The sequence below is a fragment of the Mus caroli genome, chromosome 12, assembly GCF_900094665.2.
Source record: "Mus caroli chromosome 12, CAROLI_EIJ_v1.1, whole genome shotgun sequence".
Classification (NCBI taxonomy): Eukaryota; Metazoa; Chordata; class Mammalia; order Rodentia; family Muridae; genus Mus; species Mus caroli.
This window is the reverse complement of record NC_034581.1, coordinates 65581580-65607115: the sequence shown is the minus strand read 5'-3', so window position 1 is coordinate 65607115 and position 25536 is coordinate 65581580. Positions and strand designations below refer to the sequence as shown.

General features: G+C 40.2%; 1 protein-coding gene across 1 annotated transcript; it reads right to left on the bottom strand.

Moving 5' to 3' along the window:
* Window positions 1–566: 566 nt before the first annotated feature.
* Actr10 (actin related protein 10) lies at window positions 567–25078 on the bottom strand. Its single transcript, XM_021178845.2, has 13 exons — window positions 24910–25078; window positions 22052–22124; window positions 20591–20673; window positions 19364–19472; window positions 15350–15457; window positions 13157–13224; window positions 9774–9853; window positions 7986–8021; window positions 6480–6559; window positions 6155–6228; window positions 4708–4789; window positions 2794–2995; window positions 567–982 (listed from the first exon to the last, which is right to left on the bottom strand). The coding sequence occupies exons 1-13, from the start codon at window positions 24984–24986 to the stop codon at window positions 801–803; spliced, it is 1254 nt and encodes a 417-aa protein (XP_021034504.1). The 5' UTR covers window positions 24987–25078; the 3' UTR covers window positions 567–800.
* Window positions 25079–25536: the final 458 nt, after the last annotated feature.

Genomic DNA, 25536 nt, shown 5'->3' with positions numbered 1-25536 from the left:
TGGCTCACAACCATCCGTAACGAGATCTGGCGCCCTCTTCTGGAGTGTCTGAAGACAGCTACAGTGTACTTACATATAATAAATAAATCTTTAAAAAAAAAAAAAAAAAAAGTATATATTTCTACACCTTGCATAGTGAATGCCTGGCTCTGCTATCAAACAGTCTGAAAGACCTGAAGTTTTCATGGGCATACAGTGAAACAAAGGATTAAGAAACAGATTATGTTAGAATGTGAAATAACGGATTGGTGAGGTGGCTCAGCGTATGCCTTCCAGAGGACTTGATTTTGGTTCCTGGAACCCACAGCACATGACTCAAGAGAATGACCACAGCTCCAGGGACCTGATGCTTCCCGCCTACACAGGCACCTGCATCCATATGCACACATGCTCCTATACATATATAGTTTTAAAAAAATTGAAAAAAAACCTGAAATGACTGCAAAGGATAACATTCATGGCCTGGATCTATCACTAAAAATAGTAAAATTAGGGAGTTTCTAATACTCAGGACAGATTATGTAAACTGGAGGAAACTGGACTACATAATAAACTAATAAAATTGAATAGCTTAACTATATTTATTGATATAAATACAACATATCTCACAAGCATCCACTACGACATACGACACAAGAGACAAAGTCAGATGAATTAAATATTAATGCAAAGAGAAAATACAGAAATGCTTTGTTACATAAAGGTCACCTATATATATTAAATCATCCCACATACTTTGTACAATTTACCTCTAATTGATTAAATATTTGAAATAAGCAAGGCTGGATGTATTCAAGCGTTTATTTCTCAGTGGAAAATGCCCTTTTCATCAGCGGTGGTTGTGCTTTCCCCACATCAAACATCATTTCCAGAGGAGGGTTGTTGAGAGAGCACCAGTCAGGTATGCGGCCCGTCTGGTTATAGTACTCCTTTGAAATGGAGCGGCTCCCAAGGATGTCTTGCAATGCTCCAAAAACAGCCCCTGTGTAGTGACAATAATTTCATAGCTAAGATGATGCATCAGAAAGTGTAAGCTATGCAAAGAGGAGACTGGTAAATTCAGCAAGCAGACCAAGCTCTCAACTCCAACTCAATGGGATTCACTCTGAGACACAGTGTGAGCCATGACTCCTCTGTTGAAAATAACCCAAGGACCCTTTGCAGATTTCAGGGAATATGGTATTCCAAAATCTAAAAAAGGTGAAATAACTTGAGGTAGAAGGACTTCCAACTTTAGGAAAGACTCAAGTTTTCTTTGTCACAACTCTGTTACATGTCATTAAATAACATTGCAAAACCCAACAGATATCATTTAAACATTTTAAGATTTTTTTTATACCAGAAAAATCTTACAAAGATGCATAAGGCAAGGGCTGGAGAGATGGCTCAGTGGTTAAGAGCACTGACTACTCTTGCAGAGGTCCTGAGTTCAATCTCCAGCAACCACATGGTGGCTCACAACCATCTGTAGTGGGATCTGATGCCCTCTTCTGGTGTGTCTGAAGACAGCGACAGTGTACTCATATAAATAAATTAAATAAATCTTTTTAAAAATGCACAAGGCAATCTTTATGAAAAACAATTTAGCTTCTAAACCTAATGTAGGTGAAAAACCAAGATTAATCAAAGTCTACTTCACAAGAAACAGTACTACTATCACTTCAAATTCCTATCGCGTGTTTTCTGTCTACATGCATAGTCCTGCCACCGGCTCTGTCAGAAAATAAACTATATGTAAATAGACACATCTGTGACTGCTTTTCTCTAGTTATGTATCAGACTGTGTGCTTATCCAGTGGTACTATCTATTTTTTTTGTTTTTGTTTTTGTTTTTGTTGTTGTTGTTTTTCGAGACAGGGTTTCTCTGTATAGCCCTGGCTGTCCTGGAACTCACTCTGTAGACCAGGCTGGCCTCAAACTCAGAAATCCTCCTGCCTCTGCCTCCCGAGTGCTGGGATTAAAGGCGTGCGCCACCACGCCCGGCAGTGGTACTATCTTAAGAGTACTCAATGAGCTGCATCCAAGTTAGTGTAAACTGAAGTACTGATTCCCACCACTAATTGATACTAGTGACTAAGACAAGTAGCTCATGACTTTCACTACTCTGAGAGACGACTTTGTGTAAATGAAATTATTATTTGACACAGGGTTTCACTATATAGTCTTGACTGGCCTGGAGCTCAACCATCTAGACCAGGCTGTCTTCAAACTTCAAGGAGATCTGCCAGCCTCTGCCCTGCCTCCAAAGTTTTGGGATTAAAACCATCTGCCACTACACCATCCCTAAGGATGAAGTTTACTTTCTATCTATCTATCTATCTATCTATCTATCTATCTATCTATCTATCTATCTATCTATCTTCTATATCTCGCCAGCAGAAATGTGTATAATTACAAAAATTACTATAATTTACAGAAAAGTCTTACTTTAATAAAAATTATTTGTTCATTTGAGGCAGTTCTAACTTTGTAGCTTAGACTGGCTTGGAATTCATTATGTAGCCTAGGTTTGCTCAAACTTTATCTGTCTGCCTTAGCCTCCTAAATGACTGGATTATGGGGTTTTACTGTTCAGTGGAAAATAATATTTTCTTCTTCTTCTCCTTCCCCTTCCTCTTCATCATCATCAGTGCCTAAGCTCTCCCAACATCAAACATCATTCCCAAAGGTGGGCTGTTGAGAGATATAGTCAGGTATATGACCCAGCTAACAGTTTGACTTACGAGGTGGGTAGTTTTGAACAAAGTAAATGTATTGTTTACTTTGATACATTTACTAGGACTAAGTTCTTACCTCCCAACCAGGCCACACAATTAGCTTTTGCAGGTGGAGTATGAATTCGGAAGTTCTTGGTGCCAAGTGTCTTTTTGTACTTTGGCTTTTCTACCAAATACCGTATTTCTGCAAGCAATCTGTGGAGAAAGCCTGGCAACATAGATGTGCCGCCGATGATTACCAAATTCTCTGCCAGTTGCTTCCTGGTGTCTATAGGGCACTGTTGTTGAAAAGAAGAAGAAAGGTTGTTAGCACTGGGTGACTACTGCTTAGCTAGACTTCCTACATAGAAGCAGACACTGCAGACAGCAGCAGCACCTGTACTACAGAAGACATGTAATGTTCCATACAGCAAACAGCCACCATGAACATACTACTACATGTGTATTTTTGAATATTCTCAGTAGTGTTTAGATTTATTTAGTTAGTGATTTTTGTTTAGAAAGGGTCTTTCAAGATAGCCTGGAATTCACTATGGAGGTTAGGTTGGCTCTGAGATCCATCTGCCTCTGCCTCCAAGTGCTGGAATCAAAGGCATGTACCATCACTCTAGACTCTATTACCTTCTACACCAATCTTTAAGTTGTGTATGTGTGTGTGTGTGTGTGTGTGTATACAGATGCCAGTGCTTGTGCAGAGACCAGAGGGCTACTTGCAGGAGGAGGCTCTGTTCTTCTACTATGTAAGTCTTAGCTACTGAACATCATGCCTGCTGGCAAGTGCCTTTATTACCCACATGCCTGGCCCCGTGTTAGACTTGAAAAAAGTGTAGAGTAAATTCCAAGCAGTATAGGCAATAGTATGACCTTTTACCTTTTCTCCCTTAAGTAAAGGGAGCATGTAACGTTCAACCACTACCACCACCCTCCTCATTTACTTTGTTTTGCTTTGAGACAGACAGACAGACAGACATAGATAGGAACTCACCACACAGCCCCAGTTAGCCTCAAACTTGCAATCCTCCTGTCTCTGCTTTTAGAGTGTTCAGATAATAGGTGCACCACTGTTCATGGCTTACAACCTAACTGTTTTCAAGTTTTTGTCTTTATTCTAGTCTACCAGGCTCAGTTGCTGGGGAAGATAACACCCAGAGCTTGTGTGGAGGCTCTAACAGGAACACAGCTGTCCATGTGTCCTGATGGAGTATACTTTCCTCTACTGAAAGGTCAGAGGCTGTGCTTCAAAGGACACAACTGGACTCTGCCTCGCCAGCCAATCATACCGGCCTGGCAACCCACAGGGGTTGCCGGATGTCACAGCCAGATTGTCCTCACTCCAACCCTATGGGAGCCGCACTTCTCACTCTAAGAATTAGAGCAGTGGAATTCCATAGTAAAGCCATCAGGTTTGGCAGCAAGTATCCTTACCTGTGGAGCCATCTTGCTGGCACTATATATATTTTAAAATACTAAGAAAAGGGTTTGTTTGTTTGTTTTTGTTTTGTTTTGTTTTGAGACAGGGTTTTACTAAATGATCCAGGCTAGCATGAATTGTTATAAACCAGGCTGGCCTGGAATTCTTCATCCAACTGCTTTGGTGTCTCAATCACTACCATACTCAGCAACATTAACTATAAAATTTCACAGAAAAGTTAAAGTAAAAAAATGTAAGCCAGGTGTGGTGGCCCATGCCTGTAATTCCACGACTTGAGAGGAAAAGGCAGAAGAAATTTGAAGAATTGTCACAAGTTCAAGGGTAGCCTGGTCTATACAGTGAATACAGGCCAAAAACAAACCAAAAAACAAGGAAACACAAGTGATAACAACAACAACAACAGTATTCTATAAAATTCTAATAGGAAATAAGTAATAAAAGGGTTTGAAAAATTACTTTATTCTTACAAATAATATATGATAAGAAAAAATGCAGAAGATAACACTTAAAAATATTCTTTGAAGTTACTTTTAGAACAATGGGAAATTGTATAAATACCTGTAAAAGGGAATCCAAAATTAAAGTGGCAACTGACTTTTCCTCATTATCTTGTTCAAAAAGGATTTCCACAACTGAATCTCTAATGAAATTAAAAAGAAAAGAGAACACTTTATAGTCACCATATAGCATAGAAGAAATCATTAGTTACACTGACATAATGTTTTTAAGTGGCAGTACCATCTTCATGAATTATTGAATAAACTAGAAAGCTTTTCTCTTGTAAATGGGGAAATGGTGTATCTAACTCCAGGGGCTGAGAGGATTCAGTGAGCGTGTAAAACAAGGTCTGGCATACAGAGAGCATTCCTCAAGTGTTAGCTACTGCTCTAGAAAGATGTACATGACACCTCCTCAAACATAACCGAAAAGAAGTTATACTCTGTAAAAGCTAACATGATTTCACATGCCTGTAAATCAGGGATACATGGGATTTTAAAACAGGTAACAAAACCCTTTGTTTTTTAAGTTTTTCTGAAGCAAGATCCCATGTAGCTTCAAACTCCTTCTCCTCTTTCTTGTCTCTACCGCCCACGTGCGGAAACCTCAGGTGTGAGCCACCACACCTGGCATCTCACATTTTTTTTTTTAATTTTAAAATGACACAAAGCTGAATATGGTGACTCATACTCCAGCACATGTCTGTGCACCATGTGGATGTGATGCCCACAAAGGCCAGAGCCGTGCACTGGACACTCAGCAACTAGAGTTAGAGATGCTCTGAGTTACCAAGTGGCGCTGGGAATTGAACCAGCTCCTCTGGGTTATATTAACTTCCTGCGCCATCTCTCCAAATCCAAATGCAAAGTCTCAAAGCACAACAAACAAATGACTGATGACAAATAAAACCCAGCCACTTTACAAATGAAATGTTACTGGAACACAGGCATCATCTTCCCTTATACACTGTACATTATACTGCAAGTTTTGTACTCCAGCTAGAGTTGAGTAGACACAAAGACTGCACAGACCTCAGAGAGTCAGGCATTTATAACCTGCTTCTTAAAGAGGTTACTACTAGGCTGGAGAGATGGCTCAGCGGTTAAGAGCATTGACTACTTTTCCAGAGGTCCTGAGTTCAATTCCAGCAACGGCATAGTGGCTCACAATCATCTGTAATGGGGTCTGATGCCCTCTTCTGGTGTGGCTGACAGCTTAAGTGCACTCATATACATAAAATAAATAAATCCTATTAAAAACAAAAAACGAGTTTACTACCCTTTATTTGAAAACTTATTCCCCACTGCTTTTTTGAAACACTATTAATTTCATTAAAATAATTCTGAATTACTCTGACGAACAAGAAGGAAAGAATATTTTTAAAACTTAAAAAGTTGAAAAAAAAAAAAGCATCATAAAAAATATTTTACTGTTAACCTGGAACCACCCACCTAGGCTTATACAAATATGTTAACACATTATTTCCCTCTTAAAAATAATGTCTAACCTGATTGATCCAAGCACATGTAAAATTTTCTCTCCATCCAATGGATAGTCAACATTTGGAGGTGGAGTGGGACGCTGAAATGTAAAAATAATAATAATTTATAATAATAAGGCATATTTATAAACAAACACATAAATAACTTTTGCAAAAAGATTTTTTTTTCCCCCGAGAGACAGGGTTTCTCTGTATAGCCCTGGCTATCCTGGAACTCACTTTGTAGACCAGGCTGGCCTGGAACTCAGAAATCTGCCTGCCTCTGTCTCCCAAGGGCTGGGATTAAAGGCGTGCGCCACCACACCTAGCAAGAAATAATTTTTAAGCTTACCTCATTATTCCCATCAATATTAAATTTTGCTGCTTGGATTTGCAGTCCACGCTTCAGATCACTTACAAAGCACGTACGCACTTAAGGAGGAAAGAAAGGAGCCTTTATTACTGCTTGTTGCTCAAGGAATGGTGAGCTGATACCTTAGCTGGAACAATCCCATTCAAGTGAACATACAACTTAAATATTCATCTTCTGTAAACGCAAGTATTATTTTATTGCTTTTATATGAAGCAGAGTTGAGGTTTTACTAAAGATATTTTAATACAGGCTTAAGCATGAAGCTTACAAGAAAAAAGGAGGGGCCAGGGAGATTAAGAGAGAGAATTGGGAAGGCAAAGAGAGAAAGAGAGGTGCCCAGGAATAAAGACACACACATTTAAGAGCAAAAATGCAGGCTTCTCTATGGATTGTTGCCCACAAAACCATATTCTAAAACTCCCTCTACAGAACCGTTCTGCCAATGACAGGCACTGTAGAAGTGTAACGACACACATAAGAGACAGCTCTTCCCACTAAACAGCATGTGCTTCCAGGGTTTCTATTTTCCTTTTTCTCCTTTTGATCCTTTTCAAAAATCTGAGTGAAGACACAAACTCCACTTGCTCTTTGCGTGATTACTTCCTGCATGGCACACCCTACAATATCACCTGCCTGCTACTCTATCCTTTTAATATTTGCATTCTGAACACTTAAAACTGTGGGTTTTTTTTTTTCCTGCAAATATCCTTAATAAGGCCTTTAAACAGAGGAGTAAGTAAAAATTTTAAATCTGAAAAAGCTGGGGCTGAATTCAAGATATCCAATAACTTCAGCCAAATTACTTTTAAGACATTACTTACACACTTAGAACCATGTTTGTGTTTACTTTCATTTTAAAATAAATTCTAGGCTGGACAGTGGTGGCACAGACTAGCACCCCCTAGCACGGGGGAGGCAAAGGCAGGCAGGCCTCTGAGTCTATGGTCAGCCTGGTCTAAAGAGTGAGTTCCAGGACAGGGAGGATTACATAGAGAAACCCTGTCTCAAACACACACTCACAAATGATAAATTCTGCTAGGAGCTGGAGAGATGTCTCAATGGTTTACAACACTGTGCTTCTAGAGGACCTGGGTCCGTTCCCAGCACTTACCTGGTGGCTCACAAGCATCTTAACTCTGACCACCACAGGAACCAAGCACACATGTGGTGCACATGCATACATTAAGGTATAATACTTATTATATAAACTAAACTGAAAAAAGAAAAAAGGGTCTTCTGGTTAGCTCCGGCTGCTCTGAAACTTGCTGCGTGTGTGTATCTGCACCACGTGCTGAGATTATAGGACATGCCACCACATATATTTTTTATCTGTACTTTTAGATACATGTGCCCTTCAAACTAGCACTAAAGAATGTAAGGGACAAAACCGAGGGCCAGATGTGGGTGGTGTTAGGGCATTGCTGTCAATCCTGAGCACCTGACTGATCCCAAAGACCCGCACGCTGACAGAGAAAACCCTCTTACCTTTAATATCTTCTAGCACACCTTCTGGAACTGAACCTGAAAAACAATTTTATTAAGAATTAAAGAACCTTAAGTAATAATTATTTAAAAATCCTATTTAATTCTCTCCATTCCCCATTTTTCATTTAACTAAAATTAAGTAAGATATTGGTCTTTTTAAAGGTTTAACAGAAAAATCAACTTTGCTTTTAGGGAAGAAATCTTTCTGAACTGAAACACTCCAAGTGAGGAGATGGCAGAGACACTGGGCCCAGGAGTGTAGAAGTCCTGCGGGAGACTGAGAGCTCACGCACCTTACAGCAGAAGCCAGAACACACAAGGGGTCACAATGACACGGATGTGACCTTGTGTAGTCACAGCACCCCCCCTAGCACTCTCTCTTGTCCCCTTTGCTCTTTCCCAATCCTTTCTAAGGATATTTGAAAAGAAGAATAAAAAGAGTGGCATGGTGGCTCTGGAAGCTGAGGCAGGAGGACTGCCCCAAGCTCAGGGACAGTCTAGGCTACATACTAAGACCATGTGAGAAGATATTTCTAAAAACCAATAAGCAAGCAACACACACACACACACACACACACACAAGTAAAAAAGTAACCTTTTAGACACGTTACCAATGTGACATGATGGTTTGCCAGCCTGCTGGTTTTCTAAGGTAGAACCAGGAACACAATTCTCTAACTTAAATCCTAGAATTTAGGAGGCAGAGGCAGTAGGATCTCTTTTTTTTTTTTTTTTTTTTTTTTTTTTTGGTTTTTCGAGACAGGGTTTCTCTGTGTAGTCCTGGCTGTCCTGGAACTCACTCTGTAGACCAGGCTGGCCTCGAACTCAGAAATCCGCCTGCCTCTGCCTCCCAAGTGCTGGGATTAAAGGCGTGCGCCACCACGCCCGGCTCAGTAGGATCTCTTTAAGTTAGAAGGCAGCCTGGTCTATATACACTGAGGTTCTAGACTAGTCATGGCTACTAGTAAGACCCTATCTCAAAACAATATATAATAAAATAATGTCTTCTAAACCAAGTCTCAAAAATATTTTATTTGTGTATAAAAACTAAAAACAAAGCTTTTTGAAGAAGTGGATCATAATAAGTGGGTAAGCATAGCACTGTAATTCCACCCAGATCTGTACACCTGTCTTAAAGTAAACTATTTATAATGAACTTTTTTTTTTTTTTTTTTTCAAGACAGGGTTTCTCTGTAGCCCTGGCTGCCCTGGAACTCACTTTGTAGACCAGGCTGGCCTCGAACTCCTATCTAACAACCTGGTGGAAACAGGAGTGTCAAGTTCAGAAAGACCATGGCCGGGCTCCAACTGAGAATCAACAGCATGCAGATGCGATTTCAACCAGAGAAATAGATGAAATCTGCTTAAAAGCCAGTAGGAAGAAAGAAGAAAAGAATAGGAGGAGGAGGAGGAGGAAGAGGAAGAAGAAGAGGAGGAAGAGGGGGAAGAAGTAGAGGAAGAAGAGGAAGAGGGGAGGAAGAGGAGGAGGAAGGAGAAGAAATAAATCAAGTCTTCCATGGAACCACTAGCAGAGAAAATGAGAGAGAAGAAACCAAGGAGTACTGAGAAGCAACAGCCCATGGAAGAAAGAATCCCAAAAGCAAAGGGAGGACAGAATGATTTAAACCACCAAAAGTTCTAGAGAAGACGACTAACACACAGCAACAATGACTTAGACTTGGGACAAGGTCAAGAGCGGTGTAGAGAAATGAGGAGAAGCAGCAATGGCAGAGACTAAATAGAAGCTAAGGTACGGGGAGCTTAGTCCACTCTGAAGCGGCTTATTACCCATCACTGAGGGAAGGCTCTGTCCTTTAGCTGCACCAGTGTCAACAGTACATTGTTCCAACAGCTGAGTTTCCAACTCCCTGAAATTTGAGAAAGTTATTGAAATTAAAATACTACAATTGATAATTGTTTCTTATTTAAAAGGTACAGTACATTACAAATCATAATGTGTCGTATAAAAAGTTTGTTTTGGCCCAGGGAAGTAGTGGCACATGTCTGTAATCCCAGGACTCAGGAGGAAGAGGCAAGTGGATTTCTATGAGTTTGCAGCCAGCCTGGTCCACAGAGCAGGTTCCAGGATAGCCAAGGTTATACACAAAGGGGAAAAAAATGTTTGTTTTGAGGCAGGGTCTCTTGTAGCTCAGGCTGGCCTTGAACTTCCCATGTAGCTGAGGGTGACCTTGAACTTCTGATTTTCTTGCCTCTACCTGAAGTGCTGATGCTGGAATTATAGGTGTACATCACTGTGTTACGTGGTACTGGGGATAGAACCCCAGAGCTTTGTGCATACCTAAGTCAAGCTCTCTACCAATGAAGCTACAGCTCCAGACCAATAGAAAACAATGGCTTTATCTTTAAAGGAGGAATATATCTGATCATCCCACTGTACACCCAGGCTTCCATATCCTCCTCCAGGGTCTAGCCTGGCCTCTACTTCATTGTCTCCACCACCCAGCTCCACAATCAGACTTCCCACATCTTCCTTGAGAGTACAGACTGAACTAGCAAAGAAAGGCCACATGCTCCAATTTCACTGAAAGAATACTAACAATATGAAAGACCAAGCCAAAACCTATTAGTCTTATAGAAATGCCAATGACAATTACCTACATGAGCTCAGGATACAGAATATAAACTCCTCTGAAATATAATTTATTCATTTTATTATTTTATGTGCATGTTTGTCTGTGTGAGAGTATCAGATCCTAGAGTTACAGAGAGCTGTAAGGTACTATGGGCGTGATGGAAATTAAGCCTGGGTCCTCTGGAAGAATAGCCAGTGCTCTTAACTGCGGAGCCATCTTTCTAGCCACAGATATAGAATTCATCAAAGAATGCAAGGAGTTTAAAGAAGACAAAGAAACAGCACAATGAAAGAGAAAGAGTACAATCAAGGAGAAAGAGCTCAAGGACAACCACCCAAGGGACACCCACAAAACTCAAACATAAGGCTGACAGAAACGATGAACACAAGACTTGAGAACTGAGTTAAAAAAAAAAGGGTGGGTGGAGGAGGAGGGACTGAGTTCAATCAGGAGGTAGAAGCACTGAAGAGGACTCAAGATGAAATGAAGATGGAATTGAAAATCCCAATAGCTTAACTAGAAAACTCAAAGGCATAAAATGTAAAATTTCTCAACAAATGGGACCAGGAAGCAAGTAAGCATCACTATTGTAACATATGACAAAATAGACTTCAAACTAAAACTAATCAGAAGAGATAAAGAAGAATACTTTATTCTAATTAAGGGAATAGTTAACCAAGAAGACATTGCTATCCTGAACATACATACACTCATCAAACTCTGTGGAGCCCAATCTCATATATATGTATACAGACACACACACACATACACACACACAAAGCTAGAGGGAAGATACCTCAACATAATAAAGCTATATATGAGAAACCCACAGCCAGCAGCATCCTAATTGAGACAAGTTTGAAGCGACCCAACTAGTCAGGACTGAGGCAGGGCTGTCCACCATTCCCACTCCTCACCACTGCGTTCCCAGTACTAGCAGGAGCCATGCAGCAGGAGAAGGAAACTAAAGGGATACAAGTAGGGAAAGATGATACGATACTATACATTAGAGATCCCAGAAATCCTACCAGAAACTGCTAGGAAACAAACTCAGCAATGAAAGGACACAGAGTTAACTTGCACAAATCAATCACCTTTCGATACAACAAACATACAGAGTGGAACTCATAACACATTCTCATTCACAGCAGCCTCAAGGAAAATAAAATACCAAGGAAGAAACCTAACCAAAGTGAAAGAAACGAGAAAGACACTAGAAAATGAAACAAAAATCCATGGTCACAGATTGGTAGAATTAACATTTCGAAAATGGCCATTTTTCCAAAAGCTTTTTACAGATTAAATGCAATCCCAATCAAAATCCCCAAGCCATTATTTACAGAAATAGAAGAAAACTATACTAAAATTCACATGACACCACAACAGACCCTGGATAATCAAAACAATCCTGAGAGAAAAGAATAATGCTGGAAGGGAGAAAGGAGATATTACAATTTCAGCTAAGAAATGGAAAAAACTAAAATGTACTTTAATTAACAAATGGATACTGAAAATGTGCATAGATACTATGGAATACCATTCAGTTGTAAAGAAAAAGAAAATTATGAGCTTTGCAGGTAGACAGATGGAAGTAGGAAAGATCATATTGAGTGAGTAACCCAGAACTGGAAACAATGTCACAGGTTTTCTTCCACTGGAGGCTCCCAACTCCAATCTTAAGATAGAGCTATACTCTTAACCCTTATCTAAGAAATGTCTCTTTGCAACAAAGAAAACTACAGGAAACTACAGCCAATCAATCAGAAGGCAGAGTTATGGAGTCTAGTCCCAATGGATACAACTACAGAACAGTCCTGCACCCAAGGCTGAGGAACACTGTGGAAGAGGGAGGAGAAAGGTTGTAAAGATCAAAAGCATCAGGAGCCTGCTGTAAGGTTTTGTCTCCTAGTAATATCAGAAGCCACACCCAGAAAGTCTGACCAAAATGACTGTCCAAGTGCGAGCTGAATAAAGACAATGTCACTGGGTATGCCAAAGCGGACAGGGAAAAGCCCACAAGGTCTCAACCCTACACAAAGGACTGGAGGCAATAGAGGAAAGCTAGGAGAGGGAGAGGTGTCTTCCCTAGGGCAGAGTGGACCAACTGATCGTCTAACGCCAAATGATCAGCCCTGAGAACAGACAACATTACATAGACTTTAAAGGTTATGTGTGTGTATGTATGTATGTGTGTATGCATGTATGTGTGTGTGTATATATATATAAAAATTTTTTTGGTTTTTTGAGACAGGGTTTCTCTGTGTAGCCCTAGCTGTCCTCGAACTCAGAAATCCGCCTGCCTCTGCCTCCCAAGTGCTGGGATTAAAGGCGTGTGCCACCACTGCCCAGCTAAAGGTTATATTTATAAACACACACACACACAAGTAAAAAAAGAGGCCATGAATTTGAAGAAGGGAGAGTAGATAGGGCTTAGAGGGAGGAAAGGGAAGGGTAAAATTAATTATAATCTCAAAAAAAATGATGAATGCATTCAAATCGAAAAGAAGATGGAATAAATTAAAAACCAGATTATAAGCATCGGCTTTTGTAGCTGGTGAGAAAACACAAGAAACTTACTTGTGGAGAGCTTTTCCTCCTAATGGTAGCGCTCCCCAGCAATTCAGTATTGGGATGCCTTCATAGATCTGTGCTATAGTCAAGGTCATTATCGTCTGAGGAGATACAATGTTTCCTCTACAATATTGTTCTAATTAACCTTGGTGATACATTTTTACTTCTTGTTCTAGAAGTTACAGTAAAGCCAGATGCAAGTCTCTTAATAATGTTCACCAAAGAAAACAGACTTAAATGTGTGCATGCACAGACACCATAATCCATTAATTAGGGTCGAGGCATCCAACAATGTAGTCATTAGCTAGCAATGTAGGCCTACTTGAGTACTTAAAATTCAGCTGTTCAGAACTTTGATATTCTTTTTGTTTTGTTTTTGTTTTTGTTTTTTTTTTTTTTCGAGACAGGGTTTCTCTGTATAGCCCTGGCTGGCCTGGAACTCACTTTGTAGACCAGGCTGACCTCGAACTCAGAAATCCGCCTGCTGGGATTAAAGGCATATGCCACCAGGACTGGCTCAAGAACATTGATATTTTTAAGAGTCTAAGTTACAAGGCAAATTTACAAAAGTTAATGAAGAAAAAAAAGACTTCAACAACTTCAATTTTTACATTGAGTATAAAGAAACATTTTTTTAAGGTTTATTTATTTTATATATGTAAGTACACTGTTGCAGTCTTCAAACACACCAGTAGAGGTACTAGATCCCATTACAGATGGTTGTGAGCCACCATGTGGTTGCTGGGACTTAAACTTAGGACCTCTGGAAGAGCAGTCAGTGCTCTTAACCACTGAGCCATCTCTCCAGCCCCATAGAAATATTTTTAATATACTGGATTAGGTAAAGTATACTTTTAACTTTACTGCTTTAATTTATATGAATTTCTAAGATATTTTAAAATCTAGATATGGCCCGCCTGACTGACAAGATTATACTATGCATATATTACATTACTTATAAGACTGTTCTGGTTAGGGTTTTATAAGTACAATACTGAAAAGATGAAAAAGATTATGTCGAGAGACCCTAGTTTGGCCACTCTAGGTTTATATCCTAGCTATGTGCTTAGAAACCTTACCCTAACTTCCATGAGAAGAAGATCACTTGCCTGGCAGGTTTCTTTTGAGAATTAAACAAAGTCATGTGTGACTTAGTTTTTTAGGAGTAGATGGTTATTTCCCCCCCTGAACATTTTTTCTCATAGAAATCTAGATCTTGAAACTGCTTGTCTTATTTTCATGTACTTTACCTACATTTTAACAAAGCAACACTCACTGTGACGATTCAATAAAGTGTCACCTCTATTGTAAGTGTTTATATGGAAAGGATCATATCTATTTGTCAAACCAGCAGTACTCCTTTGTGACGAAACTGCTAGCTGTGCCTTATTAAACTACCTGTTGGGTGGGCCCTACACTGTAAGGCTACCTTACTCAGCACACACAGTTCCCACGAGATGGAATAGCATCACTATTTTATAGTTATGGAAACTGAGTCAAGAGTCTAAGTTACTTGAGTGGTAGGTACCCTATAAGGAAGAAGCACAGCCCAGATCTGTCCTTATCTGCCCTGGCTCATAAACGCAATGGCATATTATTCTGACAGCCTCTGGACACAGAAAAAAAAAATGTACTTTTTCTATAGTGAAGGCCAATTTTATTCTACCATTTATATTTTTCTTTTTTTTTTTTTTTTGGTTTTTCGAGACAGGGTTTCTCTGTATAGCCCTGGCTGTCCTGGAACTCACTTTGTAGACCAGGCTGGCCTCGAACTCAGAAATCCGCCTGCCTCTGCCTCCCGAGTGCTGGGATTAAAGGCGTGCGCCACCACACCCGGCTCATTTATATTTTTCTTAGTTTAACTTTCTCATTTTAGTTTGTCCAATTATTCTTTGTATGAATTCTTTTCTTAGAAGTTAACTAACCTTACCAGCTGATAATGCATCTTGAAAACTGACCACAATATCTAGCAGATCTGCTCCTGGAGCATAAACTAGAACTGAATCATAATGATAACTCCTACAAAAAGCTTAAATCTCTCAAGGCCATTACCCTTACCACATGATAGCTCATACTGCACACATTAGGCCAAAATATTTCAATAATACAAATTATTTTTATAAGCCAAATTACTTCAGTTAAAATAAGTATAGAAAAAAACAAAACCCACAACATGGGCTAGCTGATAAAAAAAGATACAGGCAACACCAGGCTTTCCCTATATCCACAATCCAGGACCATGGCCGAATTAATCCCGAGCGTCAGCAGTGCCATCAGATGACTTGGAGCAAGTAGGACAGATGGAACCTGGAAAACAGCAGAGCATCGGCAAGGCCGGGGCTGAGTGCAGTGTTTGAAGCAGTCAGATGTGTCTGCAAATATACTGGGAAAGTTCACAGCAGCACTGCACTGATTTACATCTCTTCCATCAGTGCTGGTGTTAAATGGAAAACTAGCTTTCTGACTTAGATGAATTTACTCAATAACCAAAGTATCTTTCAAGTAATAAAACATAACATCAGAGAATATAAACAAGTAATTTAACTAGGTAGTTTCATTTCCAAATGACAATTCTAAAGCATTTTTATCAGTACTACCTCTTGTGAAGTAGAATTTTCCAATAAAAGATAAAAGTCTAGAAAAATACAAATTCAGAGGAGGATGATACTAAAAAACCAGATGCTTTTGCCACACAGGAAACACCGAAAAGAACTCCTCCCCCCTCCCCCTTCCCCTCCCCCCATTTGTGAGAACTCCGAGGGTGAGTGTCTATGACCTGCAGTGACCCTCCCTCCTGCTCGGACTGCAGCAGGGATGACAGGCATGTTCTCTTACGTCCAGCTTTAGGAAACAATTCTTTTCACTTATTCATCTAAGACAAGATCTCATGGAGCTCAGGCTGTCTTTTTTTCTCCCTTTTAAAGTTGTGTGTGTGTGTGTGTGTGTGTGTGTGTGTGTGTAGCACACGTGTGGAAGTCAGGAGGACAACATGTGGGCGTTACTTCTCTTTCTCTACCATGTAAGTCCCGGGGATTGAGTCAACTCAGGTTGTCAGACATAACGGCAAGCACCTTTACCCACTGAACTGTGCCAACAGCCCTTCCAGGGTCTTGAGCTTGCTATGCAGTTGAGGACAACCCTAAACTGTTGAGATTATAGGACTATGCCACCACACATTGCTAGGCAAAAACTCTTGATAATCACATTTGCAGAGTTTGTAGAATAAACCCTATTTTTAAATCACCAGGGGCTAGCAAGATGGCTCAGCAGGTCCAAGCACTTGGTACACAACCTGGATACCTGAGTTTGATCCCTGGAACCTTGGTAAAAGTAGAACTGATCCCAAAGTTGTTCTCTGACCTCCACACTGACACTGTAGCACACCATCCATCATCATGCACACACACACACACACACACACACACACACACACACACACACACACAAATAATAAAAACTTAAAAAAAAAAAAAACCCTCAAATCCCATCCATCATAACATAGCAGCTTAAAGAGCAAAACCACAAACTATAATCTTCTTGGTGACTTTTTTTTGAGACGGGGTTTCTCTGTGTAGCCCTGGCTGTCCTGGAACTCACTTTGTAGACCAGGCTGGCCCCGAACTCAGAAATCTTCCTGCCTCTGCCTCCCGAGTGCTGGGATTAAAGGCGTGAGGCACTACGCTCGGCTGGTGACTTTTTTTTAAGTGAGAATTTGCTAGATTTGGTGGTAGTACAAATACAGATATTCAATAAAAATATGAAAGTCTATTATAATCAAATGGCAGATAAAATAATAGCTGAATTATTATTTTTAATTTCTTTTTACTTAGAGAAGGCACTTCAGTCATATACGAGATAAGGTTACCAATAAGATCCAGTTGCAATTCTTCAGTATACACAGAGGGACTTTCTGGCTCAGAGGAGCTGTCCTGCCTCTGCTGCTGTCTTCCCACTCAGTGGGAGTCCTGAGTTAATGGTGTCAGTTAGGGCAGGTGCTATAGGATGTATTCCTTCAGATCTGTCTTACCAAAATGACTGACAACCAGCTGCACTTACCAGAGTGTTTTTTAGTATTAAATATATTTTGACTTTAGCAAAACATATAAAAATGCTTACATGTAATTAATTTTGAGATAGTGTCTCAATGTAGCCTAAGCTGGTCTCAAATTCACTATGTATCAGAAGGTGACCTTGACCCTTCTGTGTCTACCTCCCAAATACTGGGATTTCAAGCATCACTGCCCAGCTTACATCTAATTTCTAATGTACTGTACTCTTTTTAAATAATCTTCCATTTCCCTCTCTTAAAAAAATACCCTCTAATTTCAAGGCAGAAACTTTTAAAAATATAAAAAATTGTCTTACTATAAAATAATCATACAATTTATTCCTATTTTGAAATAAAATAGGAATATTACAAGTAATGTTACTAAAATTAAGAGATAATCCCCACTTCTGAGACCTCCCACATCCTCTAGAGGTGGCAACGATTACATATTGCACCTAAAATAAAGAGAAGGAGTAAAGGAAAAAATGATACTTGACAACAGCCAATGTACCTGAAGAACAGGAACTAGCAAAGCATATGAAAATACATGATAGACTTCATAGCATTGAATATGTCTTTTTCTCCTGAAAGTCTCCAAAGAGACTTTTAATACTTATTTTACATTAAAATAAGTAACTGAAATACCAGCTTTAGTGTTAATTAGGTATGAAATAAGCATTTAAATAAAATAGTCAATTTGAAGAGGCTTCTATTATCTGATTCTTCAAATATACTGTATAGTACATATAATGAAAAAATATAGTGTGGAATTGGTTTAAGCTTTGAGCACCTATCCAAAAAAGTTACATGGGGCATTTCCCTAAAATGTAATATGTAAGCTTTATTTATCTTCTGAATGGTTTGCATGCAATGTAAATGTTCTACCACTGAGCCATCCCTCAGACTTCTTTCTACTTAAAAACAATGTATTAGTCAGGCAATGGTGGTACACGCCTTTAATCCCAGCCCTTGGGAGGCAGAGGCAGGCAGATTTCTGAGTTTGAGGCCAGCCTGGTCTACAGAGTGAGTTCCAGGACAACCAGGGCTACACAGAGAAACCCTGTCTTGAAAAACCAAAAAAACCACAAAAAAAAACCCCACAAAAAACCAAAAAACAAAACCAAACCAAAATCCCCCAAAAACCAAAAACCAATGTATTAATTCCATTTAAAAATAGGTATCTCAAGGGGCTGAGATGTCTCCTCAGTGAAGTGCTTGCCAGGCAAGCATGAGGAATTGAGTCCAGTTCCAGTACCATATAGATAAAGCTGGGGCAGCGGCACAGTCCTGTAATCTCAGGGCTGTGGAGACAAAGGCAGGAGGGTCACAGCAAGGTCACAGCCAGCCAGGCCAACTGGATCATGGGAGAACCTGTCTTGAACAGTAGTGAGGCCAGGGCTGCAACTCAAGCTCAGTCGCCAGCACTGCATAAAAACAGAAGTGCGGTACATGTGTAACGGCATTAGAGTTATCTGGGAAAAGGCAACCTCAATTGAGAAAATGCCTCAATAAGATCAGGCTCAATTGGTGAGCCGGTAGAACATTTCTTAATTAATGATTGATGGGGTTGGAAGAGACTCAGCCCACTGTGGGCTGGTAGTCCTGGGTTCTCTAAGAAAGCAGGATGAGCAAGCCATGAGAACAAGCTAGTAAGTAGCATATCTCCACAGCCTCTGAATTAGTTCTTGCCCTGACTTCCCTCAGTGATAGACTGTTACCTGGAAGTGTAGGCATAATAAACCCTTTCCTCCTAGTTGCTTTTGGTAATGGTGTTTCATCACAGCAAGAGACTTGATGAAGACAGAAGATGGAACCAGGTTGTGGGGAGCAGCTGTGATGGACTGGAAGGACTTTGGAACTTTGAGCTAGAAGGCCTCTGAGTGTTACAAGCTCAACTGGACTGTTCTACTCTAGAAGACTGTTGAAAGCAGTGCAGCTGATGGAGGCTTGGGCAAGGCAAGATCACAAGTTTAAGGTCAGCCTCAGCTATACAGCAAGTTTGAGGATAACTTGGGCTTTAAAAATGTCAAAAATAAATGAAAAAATAGGGTGAATAAATGATTAAGAAAGAGACTGGGCCGCTGGCCTCTACAAATGCCATATATACATGTGCACCCAAGTGTACACACACACACACACACACACACACAAATAAAAACAGGTACCTCAAAATATTTAAAAAGAACACGAGTCAGAGTCTCTCTGAAGTGGGAAGGACATAATACCGACTCGATAACCACAACCCGGCGGTCTCTGGGATTCACCAACAGATGCCTGGAAAAGAAAACAGAGCTCTGTACTTTTTTGGGTAACTAATGCAAGTTAAGAATGAACTGTTTTTCATATGTTAAGATGCTTTATGACAAAAATATGCCTTTATTTTATCATTCCGGGAACACGATGTTTCTGAGTTCTTAGACTGTGCCAAGTGCTGTAGCAGGAACTAAAGCCATTATCATTACCACCATCAGCCACTACACAGAGGTTTTCTTTTGTGAATTTGTAAAAGTAATAAGTATAAGCTCACAAATTTCATTCACAATAGACATTAACTTGGAAACCACAAGAGTTTTACCATATGGATAGTACACAATTTACTTATCAGTCAGTCTGTCTGTCTGTCTTTTACGGACAGACGGGACTCGGCTGAGGTTATTTGCAGGCTGTCAGTCCCTTTATTAAGAGGCACTTATCTAATCATCAGCTATGTTTTTCCAAAGGCTAAAGACAGAGATGGCAAGATGGCTGGGGGGGGTGGGGTGGGGGGAGTGGAAGGCAGCCATAGCCAAGCCTGAGCTTGACCCGTGGACCTGTGTGGAAGGAGAGAACTGATGTCCACAAAGCATCCTCTGACCTCCATACACCTCAGGACCCAGAGACATGCACAGCCACATAAAAATTCTTAAAAATAGTTTTAAAACACCCAAAGGTTGAAGATAAACAAAACTGGCGCTGGACTCCAATTTTCTTTTTTGTATCAGATGCAATAACCAAGCATTCTTTTTTTTTTTTTTTTTTTGGTTTTTCGAGACAGGGTTTCTCTGTATAGCCCTGGCTGTCCTGGAACTCACTTTGTAGACCAGGCTGGCCNTTTTTAATTAAAATTTTTCTCTTTTACTTTTTTTTTGTTTTTTTTGTTTGTTTGTTTGTTTGGTTGGTTGGTTGGTTTTTGGTTTTTTTGGTTTTGGGTTTTTTTGAGACAGGGTTTCTCTGTGTTCCCTGGCTGTCCTGGAACTCACTTTGTAGACCAGGCTGGCCTCGAACTCAGAAATCCGCCTGCCTCTGCCTCCCAAGGGCTGGGATTAAAGGCGTGCGCCACCACCGCCCGGCTCCAAGCATTCTTATAACTGGCATTAGGGAAAAACCAACCCTGAAATAAAGTTTCATCTTACCTGAAATACAGTATGTGGATGAATTCCTTTAGGTAGGAATATAATTCTTCTGTATTGATATTATACTGAACAACTTTGATTGGCTGGAAAAAAATTAAAATGATTTCTTATATTAACAATATTGTATGCTTTTTATTTACTATTTCCTCATAATAAATGAAATTTATATTAAGAATATAAAAAACTAAAAACTGATTAACTTAGTGTAGCTTAGCTGGTGGATGTGCATAGCATATGCAAAGCCCTGGGATCAACCCAACAATGCATAAATGCATAAAACTCCATGTGCTAGTGCATGCCTAAAAACAGGCAGAAGACCCAAGTTTAAGGTCATCAAGTCAACCTGAGTTATACAAAACTTTATCTCAAAAATAACATAAGACAAAACAAAACAAAACAAAAAAACAACCCAAACAAAACAAATATCCCCCATAAAGGGTAATCTCTTCAATTAGGGATTTCAATGAACTGGCAATGGATAAAAGAGAAGGTAATTTTGAACTGTATAAATAGAAGTGTGTGTCTACAAGTAAGTACACAGAACAGTGCTTATAAGATTTTTGTCTTACTTCATCTGACTTATCATTTGGGCATGACTAATGATAAAAACTCAGAATAGCCGGGCGGTGGTGGCTCACACCTTTAATCCCAGCCCTTGGGAGGCAGAGGCAGGTGAATTTCTGAGTTNGAGGCCAGCCTGGTCTACANAGTGAGTTCCAGGACAGCCAGGGCTATACAGAGAAACCCTGTCTCAAAAAACCAAAAAACCAAAAAACCAAAACCAAGAACCCAAACCTCTCAGAATTGCCTAAGAAGCATAAAGAGGGTTGGAGAGATGGCTGAACAGGTACAAGCACTGGCTGCTCTTACAGGCATTCGAGCTTGGTTCCCAGCAAGCACACAGCTCACAACTGTAACAGCAGTTCCTGGGTATCAGACACTCTCTTCTGGCTTCCAAGAGCACTGCATGTTTGGAGGGAACTTAAGTATGTACAGGTAAAACACAAAGTAAAAATAAATCTTAAAAAAAAAAAAAAAAAGAACAATCTTTAAAAACAAAAGGTTGCAAAGGCTTCCTCAAATATTCTAGACTTAGTTCATCTCCTGGATTATATGGTTGGTGCACATCATGATTAAATTCATGCCACATAAGATTAGGCCTCAACAAAGTTGACTTAAAAAAACTCCTGAAATTGTATCTTACTTTATTTTTCTAATTTTCACATCTTAGTACTTATTAGTGTTAGTGAGTGTGTGTGCATGCGTGCATGCATGCTCTATGGATGTGTCACAGCCCTTGGGTGGCGGTCGGATGACAACTCTGTGGGAGTGGTTCTCTCTTTCTACCTTTATGTGGGTTCCGAGCGTAAACCTCAACTGCCAGGCTTGGTCAACAAGCCCCTTTCCATACTGAGCCCCCATGCCAGTCCATAGTTTTCTGATTTGTTTAAAAAAAAATACCTTAGACATGCCAGCTCTTTTTATCACACTGGGAATTATACATCGTGGACCAGTTTCTCCTGCGAATCCACACCTGCAAAGAAATGGAAAATTATATACTCAACTTATAACCTTTTTTCTAAATATCTGCCAAAGAAACAATGGCCACAAAAACATCTGGAAATATCTCTGATGCACTTAAAGGGTCAAAGAAAAAAATATAAAAATAACATCTATTAATTAAGTTTACATAACACATTAAAGGAAGAAGCAAAGTATATAAAAATTTTTATATTGAAATAAGCCAGTGTCTCATTTTAAGGCAGATTTCATTTTCCTCCTCTTTTATAAGACATTTATTTTTATAACCCTGGATCTACACTATGTGACTTCCTTCTGACAGTCGTGTATCATTCAGTGACAGGCTATGAGAAGCGCATTGTTGGGTGGCTTAGTTATTTTGCAGCATCCTAAGAGTGTACTTACATAAACCTAGAAACACAGTGGGCTACACATAAAGCTATGTCTGTGATTGTTGTTTGACGACACACTTTTAGAACATGGTGCCATACTAAATACTGCAGGCAAGTATAACTCAAAGGTGCTTGTATACTTAAGTATATAAAAACATACAAAAGGAAGTGGTTGTGTACCTGAATGCATCTAAACATGGAATAATATTAACTACAATTATTCAGAATAAAGAAACTCTGGTCATAGACAGCTCACATGTGATACTGAAGAGCCATGACATCATATATGTGATCTCTCATGACAGAAATGTCACTCACAACACGGCACATGAATAATCTCTTCATTCTATTGTTAGTTTTAATATTAATAAAGTACTATTACTAATAAAGTAACCGTTAGCATGTTGTTTAATCATTTTACGTGTATAAGTGTTATGCCCGTGTGTGTATGTATGTGCACTACATACGTGCCTGGTGATCACAGAGGTCATTAGATTCCCTGGAACTGGAATTGTGAGGTAACTGTGAGCTATCTGACATGGGTGCTGGGAACTGAACCCAGGTTCTCTGAAGAGTAGCAAGGGCTCTTACCCACTGAGCTGGCTCTCCAGCCCCAAGACTATCTTCTTAAACTATGAGAATCTGACAATTATAATCACTTATATACGGTAAACTCAAACAAGCTTACATTCATACTAGGACGTGCATGGACACTGTTTTTATTAGTATTTATTTCTTGTGTCTATGTGCATGGGTGTGTGAATGGCACAGTGCACACAGGGAGGGGAGAAGACAACTTGTGGGTCTTGGTTTAAGCCAAGTACAGTAGGCACATGTACAATGCCAGCACTCAGGAGGGCAGAGGCACTAGGACTAGAAGTTTGGGGGCAGCTTGGGCCACACTGGACACTATTTCAAAAAAAAAAAGAAAGAAAGAAAGAAAGAAAGAAAGAAAGAAAGAAAAGAAAAAGGAGAAGAGAAAGAAAGAAAGAAAGAAAGAAAGAAAGAAAGAAAGAAAAAGGAAAAGAGAAAAATTAGTAGTCAGTGCCACATTTCTTTTGTGTTGGAAAAAAGGTTGCTAAAATGACCATATTGCAAATCACACCTTTTTTTTTTTTTCCTCCCCTCCTGGGCACTGTTCCCCTGTGCCTAGACATTTCTCTTCATTTTCACTTCAATGTTACTTATATTCAGTGCTCCTCAAAGTCCTCAAGGACTTTGTAATGATGTAGCTTAAGTTCTGCCTTTGAAAACTTTTATGTCCTTCTGTCTTCAATCATATCCCTATATAATAATTTATATTTTCAATGTACAGCCACAATAATTATTTTCAGGTAGTAATCTCTACTTATCACATTAATGTTTTTTTTTTTAAAAAGTGAGATATGAATATGGGAGAGTCAGAGGAGAGGATAATCAAGAACTATGTTTAATCCAATTCTGTAGCTTCTAAGGACCAATTTTTAAGTCTATTCTTATGACCATTTATTTAATAGTTGCTTAACATCTATTACAGATTAGGAAGTATTTAAAATATGCAAGAAATAATCCACACATCTGTTTCATATATAACTTCACCTCAAACACATAATATGTATATATGATGGAACTGTCAGCTTTCTGGAGCCTAATATGTATTTCATACACAACATCACTTTATATATACATATATGTCATGTAATTCTGTGCTGTTCTTGAGTCCAATACAAGGACTCTTAAATGGATGGTCCAAAGAACTTAAAACCGTCCAGCAGCCTCTCATACTGTCCAGATGATCCAAGGTTTGTGAATTTGTGTTTTGCTATCTCTACCTTTGACTGCCTCTTCGAGGACCACTACTCCAGTGCTTACAAACTGCTTTTTTAAAGTGCAAAATGTGGGTCTAAGAGTATTATAAGGTAACCAACAATTTCTCATCTCATCTCTATGCGGCTTCCTGTCTTCATGTGCCAGGGCTCCATAGCTGATTTCCTACACTCCTGGGGAACAATCTATTTCCAGAACCAACGGGGCTCCATCCCATAAATGTTTTATGGTGGAAAGAGTCAGCAAGCGTTACAATTCGATGGTTTCTTTCCAATCTGACCCAGCCAGAGACAAGCACAATCTGGGTCATCGCTGTCAAATGTTAAAGTGATGGCCTGATCAGCTTCCTGGGCTTCTCTGGGAGTCCAGATCCCACTCAGCCCACCAGATCCTACAGGTTCGCATCGCCCAAGAGAGTCCTCCCTGACAACACACTCGTCACTGAGTGTGGATTGAGCTTTGCCTTAAGGCAACGATGTGAGCGAGCATTCGCGGGATCGCCCGGGGGAAGGTCTCGGGTGCCCAGTGGGCCTAAAGACCGTTGCCAGTCCGGGACCACCGGCACTTCCCTCGGGCCCACAGCCGCCCATGGCCACTCACTTGGTGAAGGCTTCTCCTAGGTCGATCACGACCGCTGTCTTCTCGCCGCCGCTCCCAAGGCCCTCGTAGAGCGGCATAGTTGAGAGACCGACGTAGAGATGGTGAAATGGTCCGCCCGGCGGGGGGCTGCCTCAGCGCGGGGGCGGGGCGGGGTCCTCACAAGGCCGAGGACCCGGGCTGGCCAAGGAGAGGCCTGACGTCGCGGAGGCCGAGGCGGTCAGGCGCGCCGGGCACCTTAGAGGGGCGGAGCCTCCCCGGTCCTCTCGCCCAGCGGCCCGGGGCGCCTGCGCAGCGGAGTAGGGATTTTTTTTTTTTTTTTTTTTTTTTTTTTTTTTAGCGGCGTAGGAGGGGAGGCAGGAACTTAAAAGATCACTTTCTCATTCTCCAGTTCTGTGTTGGTCGTTTATCGTGACTTTTAGTCGCCGCAATGAACACACAAGATAGAGTCTGCTCAGAAGAGATTGGCTTTCACTCTCCCCGAAGCAGTTCTAGAAAAGGATCCTAAGATCTAAATTCAAAACTTGGATTGGGAAGGTGGAAATGCCCCTTAATTACAGCAGTGAGTATTTGTGGTGGTTTACATGCGAACGCCCCCCCCACCCCTACCCCCCTAGGCTCATCTGTTTG